The sequence below is a fragment of the Barbus barbus genome (assembly GCF_936440315.1).
Source record: "Barbus barbus genome assembly, chromosome: 10".
Taxonomy (NCBI): Eukaryota; Metazoa; Chordata; class Actinopteri; order Cypriniformes; family Cyprinidae; genus Barbus; species Barbus barbus.
The window spans coordinates 1164211-1173161 of NC_136738.1; the positions used below are offsets into that span (position 1 = coordinate 1164211).

General features: G+C 38.1%; 1 protein-coding gene across 1 annotated transcript; it reads left to right on the plus strand.

Moving 5' to 3' along the window:
• The first annotated feature begins 4713 nt into the window (after positions 1-4713).
• Positions 4714-7094, plus strand: LOC306876540 (C-X-C chemokine receptor type 4-B-like). The gene is made up of 2 exons (XM_079427817.1): positions 4714-4808; positions 5058-7094. The coding sequence occupies exons 1-2, from the start codon at positions 4794-4796 to the stop codon at positions 6102-6104; spliced, it is 1062 nt and encodes a 353-aa protein (XP_079283943.1). The 5' UTR covers positions 4714-4793; the 3' UTR covers positions 6105-7094.
• Positions 7095-8951: the final 1857 nt, after the last annotated feature.

Sequence of the window (8951 nt, forward strand, 5' to 3'; positions counted from 1 at the left end):
AGGGTACTAATCACACATCAGTAGCCTAATAAATAATAAACAACTCTGAATTGCATTGTGGGCGCACTGAACGCTCATTAGCAGAGTGCTTATAACTCTTCCGTTCACCTACTCATGAGGTCTTATGAGCTGTCATCTGGTGCACCGTCCCTCTTATCTGAGTCAAGTGAAGCAGAATTGAGCAGGCCATGTGTTTGATGTGCCCTTTCTCCTCTACATAAGCCACTCTGGCCATATGGGCGGATTTAGAGCTCGGGACACTTGAAAGGGAGCAAAAGGAGAGGCTGCCCCTCAACCCTTCTGTCACAGATAGTCATAGTGCTTTTCCTGATGAATGCACACAATGGGCTCTATTGGAAGGCCAGACGCAGGTAGCTCTGTAAATAAAACAGAGCTACCTGCAAAAATGTAGGTTGCAATTGGAGTGACTTTTTAGATAATTTCCCTCTGATAGAATAACAGACGGAGGGAAGCTGCACCTATGAGGTCTATTTACCAAACAATTGCCTGTAAAGTTAACCATTTAATGGACATCTGCCCAGCATAACAGCTAAATAGCAGCGATAACACTATATTTTGCTATCACACCCAACTTAGGAAAGAGAATTTGGCTGTTTTGTAATCCAATGTGACATACTAATTGGTCACTTTCAGTATTGCACACTAAACCACAATTTAGTCGTTAGTGAAGGAAGGTAGGAATTTATCATGGAGAAACAGCAAACACCCTTCCCTTCAGACTTCATCTCATCCAAGAAAGGCTTGTCAGACGCTGTTGTGGTTTGTTTTGGCTATGAGCCAATAATGAATATAAATTTCAAGCAACACCCCAGGGGAAGTGTCACCATTTGAAATTTCATTTTACCCAACCTATTTTTTCCTTTTTCATTACCCCTTCGTTTTCGAAGTCGTGTCAGGACGTGTGGGCAAAGAAAATGTGTCAGTGATTTTAATTTTTTCTTATATGCAAACTGTAGTGCTTCCTGTTGTAAGTCAACACCTCGGGCACCCACACGAAGCTCATGGTACAACATGTGACTGCCTGTTTTACGTAGTTTCAGTATAGCGCACGTGCAAACAACATGCAGCAAATCTGCAAAATGAGAGTCAACGTTTTTGATTATCTGAATAGTATAGCTTTTGAAATAGACTTCAAACTTGATGAAGGCACATCTCAGGCCTGTCCAACAAATTCTCCCGTGAATATATGGCCCTCTAATTTCAAAGCTCAAAGCCAAGACCTAATGCTATAAGAGGAAGAGCGTTCAGAAAGTCAATAAGTCTGCCCCACACCCAAGTAGGAAGCGTAAAAAGGTGCCTTTCGTAGATAAGGCGAACCTTTGTCCTTAAAAATGTCCATTGTTCAATCATAAGACTTAATTTAAACAGTCCTTCGAGACATTTCCTAATTGTTTCTGTGCTTTGCTATAGGCTTAAAACTGTGCTTGTGTATTTACACCTACTGAATATCAATGTTTCAATGTCATAAGAACTGGATTTTTCACTGACACATGCCTCAACTGAGAAGGTATGCTTTATGATATGTGAGTAACACTATCATTTAGTCACGAAAGATGAAAAATATTCTGAGCTAGAACATGAATGGGCAAATCTTATCATGTCATTGCCCTGGTTATATTTCATTCGCTCTTTATGAGGGGAGATGGGTGATAAATATGCAGAACACAACCACAAAGACGCTGGGATTAATTAGGCAACAGCCTTCCAACATGCATGTTCATTAACAAACACCCCAAAGCAGAACCATAAGTAAAATATGTATGTTTTCCAGCTCATAAAAAAGCCCTTCAGCGATCATGATCTAAATGATGTGCCGACTAAGAGCAGATAAAACCTAATAACCCTTGATCTTAAAATGAGCTTTTAGAGATGTTTAGATTCTATTTTGCATATAAAACTAGTTAATTAAAACATAGTATTTTTCCCTTGAAATAACTAAACAGGATCATTATCTGTTTTTTTCTGTCATGCAAATGAATCATCAAATCAGGATAAAAAAAACAACAATTCAGCCTGCTTGGGGTTTTTAACGTCAGATCAAAGCACACAAAACTCCACACAAACAGCTGGGTCGTAATAGCTGGAAACCCCCTAGCTCTGAATTTTATGATTAATTATGTATCATTGCATATTTTCCAAAAAGCACTATCTTATGAACCAGAGCTGATCCTTCAGCCCTCATATTATATTATGAATGTGATCCTTTTCAAGCTTGCTGACGGCCTGAATGAGCTGTGGCTGCAAAACAAGCATTGTTTACTCTCTGGAGGCTTTACAGATTTCGTTCTTTATCTCTGCTGCATTCTTTTACCTTATTTCCATGCTCATTCCCTGCTCCTTAGCTCCCTTGCCGCTCTTCACACTTTTTATTTGAATTCTAAGCAACACACGGATCCTTTGTATTCATGTGGCATATATACAGACAGATTGTGTTTAGTGCTCTCAGGACAGGGTATCTTATATTTCACAGGGGGGATTCTAGCTCTGGTTAGCGAAACGCATCCTCCTGACCTGACCCTCACTCATATAATTGAAAGAAAACAAAACATGGAGACACTGCCAAGTTAATAATTCAGCCTGGAACGACCTGTCAAAACCTGTTTTAACTTTCGACGGTGGAAATGAGTCTGAATCCACTTGTGGAAATGCTTACAGTTTGCATTTTTCTCATTTAATGCAAAAAAATTATAGCGTTGAATGTTGCAAATTTATTAGATTATTAACCTAGAAATAGTGGAGAAGCTTAAATATTTAATGTCATAACATTTCCATAATTTTCCTAGTTAATCAGCATTATGTAATGTGCAGTTGCGACTATAAGCTTTGCCTTTCTGGTCTATTATGCAATAAAATACAGAAAGAATAATAGGTACAGAATTCATTTGCTGAGTGATTTATATTATAAGTAAGTGTCTGAACTGTAAGGATCAAGTGTTTATTGTTATTGGACACAGTTACATGATCCTTGAGGAAAAAGTGCATGAGAATTCTCTCATGTCTCCATCTGTCAGTGAACACTTTTACATCTACTTATATTTTTCCTGAGTCACCTTCATTCCGTATCCGTTACTCACCAGAGGCCCATGCTGTTGATGTTTCACAGTAACACAATAGATGGAGGAATCTGTGTGGTCCACAGGGCTCTAATGCTAAGAGCACCATCAGGGATCGACCTAATGAGAGGACAGACATAACAACAAACCTAAGTTGACTGGATGTTGCTCAAAAATTAAATGAATAAATCACTTCAATAAGTGTCTCATGTTTCAAAGAAATGCGATTCTGTCATAGCTGAGATTTAGTAGAGTCACAGAGAGTTTGGATCTGTCGTGAAGTGTTAGTCTAGGCATATGATGGAAGCGACTGCGTGACCTTCTTCTTTCATCACTCACGGTTCCTTCAACAATCAGAGTTCTGCACGAAACAAATTGCAAAGAGGACCAGAGGAGACCTGTCATCTAGTAAATCACACTACAAAGCCTAACGCCACCACCACGAGCAACGGCCTTCACACTGTTCTTCACCCAAGAAACACCATGTGATCATAAACAAAACTGCTGGGGTGTCTGGGAGGACATTTTAGGTGGTGGGAAAGTTCACTTCAGTTGATCTGATTAAATCAATATATAAGGGATAAGCTGGACTTTAAAGGAATAGTTCAATGAAAAATTGCTGAAAAGGTATTCACTCTCAGGCCATCCAAGATGTATATGAGCTTGTTTCTTCATCAGAAACAAATTTGGAGAAATTAAGCATTATATTGCAATCCAAAACAGTTCTAAACAAATATTTTGATGTAAGAGGATAACAAGAAGAAGCATTATTATAGATTATGGACTGTAATTTTACCAGAAGTGATGGTTTGAATTTAAAATGCCTTAATGATGGATTTGTTTCTTAAAGGCACACAGCTTTTTACTTTATAAATTGTTAACAGTTGTGTGGATTATTTGTGGATTATTGTGATGTTTGGACTCTCATTCTGACGGCACCCATTCACTGCTGAGGATCCATTGCTGAGCAAGCGACATATTTCTCCAAATCTGTTTTGATTAAGAAACAAACTCATCTGCATCTTGAATGACCTGAGCGTGAGTTTTGTTTTTTGTTTTATAAGCACATTTTTATTTTTTGGGTGAACTGTTCCTTTAACACAAAATAAACCCTGACAGATGATGAGGACCCCAACACAAAACAGTGTCTGGTATTGTCCTTAAGGGAATTAATGTGCGATAACGACCTGCTGACTGCTCATTATCCCCCTTGTAGCTGCTTAGCAAGTAAATAAAGAGACATCAAATAGGCTATTAAATTGAATTTAAATTATAATATAAAATAAGTTTTAAAATGAATAAAAATAAACTTCCTTAGTAATTGCAATATGTGTGGTATATTTGTGATAGTCCTATCTATCTATCTATCTATCTATCTATCTATCTATCTATCTATCTATCTATCTATCTATCTATCTATTTGTAATACAAGCAGTGCCATTGATAGCAGCAAAAAAGTCTGTGTACAAACTATTTTTGTGCCAGGCACGAGTGAAACTCAAATATAAAGGTTATGTCAATAACCATTGGAGGCAGTGCGCATTCATAATACAGCGCACGAGAGCGCTGCCCCGCTTAGCTCCGCCTACTTCGTGGCCCCGCCCTGTTGAATAAAAAGGGGCGTGTCCTGCTCCACGGTGGACTATTTAAAAGCTGCTGGAGGAGCTCCGTTGACTGAAGTGTGTGGAGACTTTTTGTGCGTTTATCTGTTTGAACAACATGGAATTTTACGATGTAAGTTGATTTAGAACAAATGTAAATCGCTCTGAAGTTTGATTAAATGCTTATTAATAAGGCTTAGTCTGTTGTATCATGTCTTGCAACCTGCACTTTGGGACCATTTAGGTTTAAAAAATTTTAAAAAGAAAATCTGTTTTAATGTTTTTAAATGTAGTTGTAATTTACAATGTTTGATGTAACTTTTGTGATTTTTTTAATGCATTATTTATGTGAAAATAATCAAAATATTGTTATTTTCTGCAGCACATCATTTTAGACAACAGCTCAGACTCCGGATCTGGAGACTTTGACTTTGATGAACTCTGTGACCTAACGGTCAGCAATGACTTCCCGAAGATATTTCTCCCTATTGTATATGGGATTATATTTGTCCTGGGAATCATTGGCAATGGATTTGTGGTGCTTGTGATGGGCTTCCAAAAGAAGTCAAAGAACATGACCGATAAATACAGGTTGCATCTCTCCATCGCCGACCTCCTGTTTGTTTTCACGTTACCCTTTTGGGCTGTGGATGCGGCAAGCGGATGGGTTTTTGGGGGATTTCTGTGTGTCACCGTCAATATGATCTACACTCTGAATCTGTACAGCAGCGTGCTGATTCTAGCCTTCATCAGTCTGGACAGGTACCTGGCGGTGGTCCGTGCCACAAACAGCCAGAACTTTAGGAGGTTGCTCTCAGAAAAGGTGATCTACCTCGGAGTTTGGCTTCCGGCGACCCTGCTCACCATTCCCGATCTGGTGTTCGCCAAAGTCCACAACACGGGCGTGAATACAATCTGTGAGCTCTCCTACCCACAGCAAGCCAACATGGTGTGGAAGGTCGCTTTCCGTTTCCAGCACATCATCGTTGGCTTTTTGCTGCCTGGTCTGATCATTCTGACCTGTTACTGTATCATCATCTCAAAGCTGTCCAAGAACTCCAAAGGTCAGGTCCTGAAGAGGAAGGCGCTGAAGACAACAGTCATCCTCATCCTCTGCTTCTTCATCTGCTGGTTGCCGTACTGCGCCGGGATCCTTGTGGACGCTCTGGTGACGTTGAATGTAATCTCTCACAGCTGTTTCCTGGAGCAGGGTCTGGAGAAATGGATCTTCTTTACTGAGGCGCTTGCATATTTCCACTGCTGTCTCAACCCCATCCTTTATGCTTTCCTGGGAGTCAAATTCAGTAAATCCGCCCGTAACGCTCTGAGCTTCAGCAGTAGATCAAGTCACAAGATGCTGACCAAGAAAAGAGGTCCTATATCGTCAGTATCTACTGAGTCGGAGTCATCGAGTGTCCTGTCCAGTTAATGGACACTTTGTACATAAAACTTTCCTGCGTGGATGACTAAGCTTTCATTTTATTATTTTTTTTAAAAAAGGACTTTACTACACTTTTTGTATATTGTAAACTCGTTGTGTTAATTATTTTGTAACACTTTTTATCCAACTACTTAAATTAATCTTTTTTTTTTTTTTTAGTACTTTTATTGCAGGACCTAAAGGCAGAGCCTTGACGAAGTCTGTACTTGCAGAAGTTCTTATCAGGAAATGTTAGCAAACTGTTGCATAGTCTTTTGTCTGATTCCAAACGTGTAGTGTAAATTATTTGTACATAGTTCATTGTTTGCCTGTGTGTGTGTGTGTGTGTGCACTTAGCTTTTCCTATTGCCTCATAAGCTTTTTGATATTTATTGAAATGGTAGCTCATACTGTAAAAAAATGTTTAAAAAGGGGTTGTAATTTAATAATGTCACAATTGTTGCATTTTTACTTTGATTTCATAATAAAACCTAAAAATCACCCATTTTAATGAGGTCTGACAGTGTCATCTATCTTCTCTCCAGTGCCCATACACTCTCTCTCTCTCTCTCACACACACACACACACCAATCTCTCAGTGGGGGGTGGGGTAGAGCTGAAGTGGAGTGAAGGTCTGTCAAGTTACCAAAACAAAAGCTCCACCTGATCTCCCGCTGAACAGAATGGCTGAGGAGAGGGTCTGTAATTTTAAGAACATCTGTGTTCTTTAGCATTTTAAGCAACTGCTGATACAAGACACCCATCAACCTACAAAGGGACAGAATTATTCGTCTTTCGGGACTTCTGTTGTTGTATCAGGTAACAAGCAAAAGAAGTTAATAAGGTAGTTTGAAGATGTAAAGCTTTAAATGATCAAATCTGCAGGATACAAATGTAATGTCTTATACTGGTATAAGAGAACATTTTATTGGGTCTTGACAAAACCTATCAAGAAAATGTCCTGCAAAACAAAAGACCATTAAATACATTTGATCCTCTACTTTGTTGTTGTAATGTCTTGAAGTTTTAGTTTTATTATATACAATATTTCCCTAATGATTCTCATCAGTGCAATACAGTAATTTCTTATATTATAAATAAAAAATACTTAAATTTAAAACAGCATAAATTAAAATCAGTATAACACAAATTGCAATGACAAAATCAGTAATTTACCTTTTAAATATATATGTATATACATTTGAATTAATTAAAAAATTTCAAAATGCAAAATTCTTAAAAGCTATACTTTTTATATGCAAAAAAAAAATGCAAGAAAAGAAGAAAAATTTCAAATATTCTTAATTTTATCTTTTGATTTAGTAAATTCTTACTTTCTTAAGAATTGATATTTCTGTTGATACTGCATGAAGACATGCACTTTTGGCCTCTGTTTGCAATGCAAAGATTTCAGTCATCAAGATGTGGTCTATTGCTTGATGAATAATCATCAGGTACCAGAAGCCCTGAAGAAACTATAAACCACAGTGATATTCACAAGGTTTATATTGTTATGTCTTAACTCATGTTTAACACAGTGGGCTAAAATTTCCATTTCTAAAGAATCCAATGAGGTGTGAAGTACCCTGCATCAGACTTTAAGGTTTATGGTTATTTTTCAGTGTCTGTTCTCACAGTAAGAGGCCAGTAAAAGTAGAGCATTCGGTGCTTCATTTTGTTCATTTGGAAATGTTGTAATGGTTCTGTCATTAGCATAAGAGCTGTTCTCAAAAGCCACGCCACTCCATTAACACTCCATTGAGCTCAGCTGGACCATCTCTCCCGTCTCTAAACTGCCATTTGAAAAGAGACAAACCAAAAGGAGCTTCTGGAAGTCTGCTGGGAAAACCCTATATTATCAAATCCCGGATCTCAGACAACCCTCAAAAACAGATGTTCATCCAAACACTCAAATCACAATCCTTTCATAATTAATGTGTTAAAGCAAAGAATTACATGAGAAGAACAAAAGAACACACATAGATAGTATCCCTGCTGAAAAAGCAATAGAACCATCACTGAAAATAAAATAAAAACATTACAAACATCAGCTTTTAACCATTAAAATGGTTTTCTGTAGTGTATTCCATTCCATTAGGAAGCCCCCAATTACCAGCAGAGACCCATTACAGTTTCCATTCAAATCAATACAAGTCCCATTATAACCAGTGCAACCTTTACTAATTTTGTGATGGTGTCCATGTTTTTCCCCCAGCAGGTATGATAGCCAGCTGCTTCTCAGATATGGCCAGAAATGTGTTTATTTCGATGCACAAATAAAGCTGTGAAGGGAACTTTGTTGCACAGAAGGTTTATCAGACTATATTTCCTACTCTTGCCATTGGTTTACATTGTTTTGACTGAAGGATCAGGAAGGAAGTTTCCTGCATCAGGACCTCCTGTGACCAATAGCCCTTGAAAGACTTGATAGCCACAACAGAACAGAAACGATGGTCTGTAACTCAAGAGAAAGCCTGTTTATTATCCAGTGACACTGCTAATATGAAGCAATCCTACTGAGAAACATATCATATATAGAGTATGCATGTAATATATTTGTTTGCATGCTGCACAGTAGGTCTATGTTTGTGGGAAATGAATATTCATCAGGTTACAGGAGTGTTTTAGCAGCCTTGAAGTGACTATAAACCATAGAGGCGGAACATCTTCACAGGGTTTATTTGGTTTAACTCATATTTAACTCATTATTTTCTGGGATGGCAGCAGGATTGCAATGTTTTATTTCACTAATTAATTTAACTGTTTTATTTACACGAGCTGAGCAGCTAACAGAGCGCGTGCGGATAAACCAGTAACTAGGAACCTTTTGTCGTGGAGACGTGTTCTACACGGACT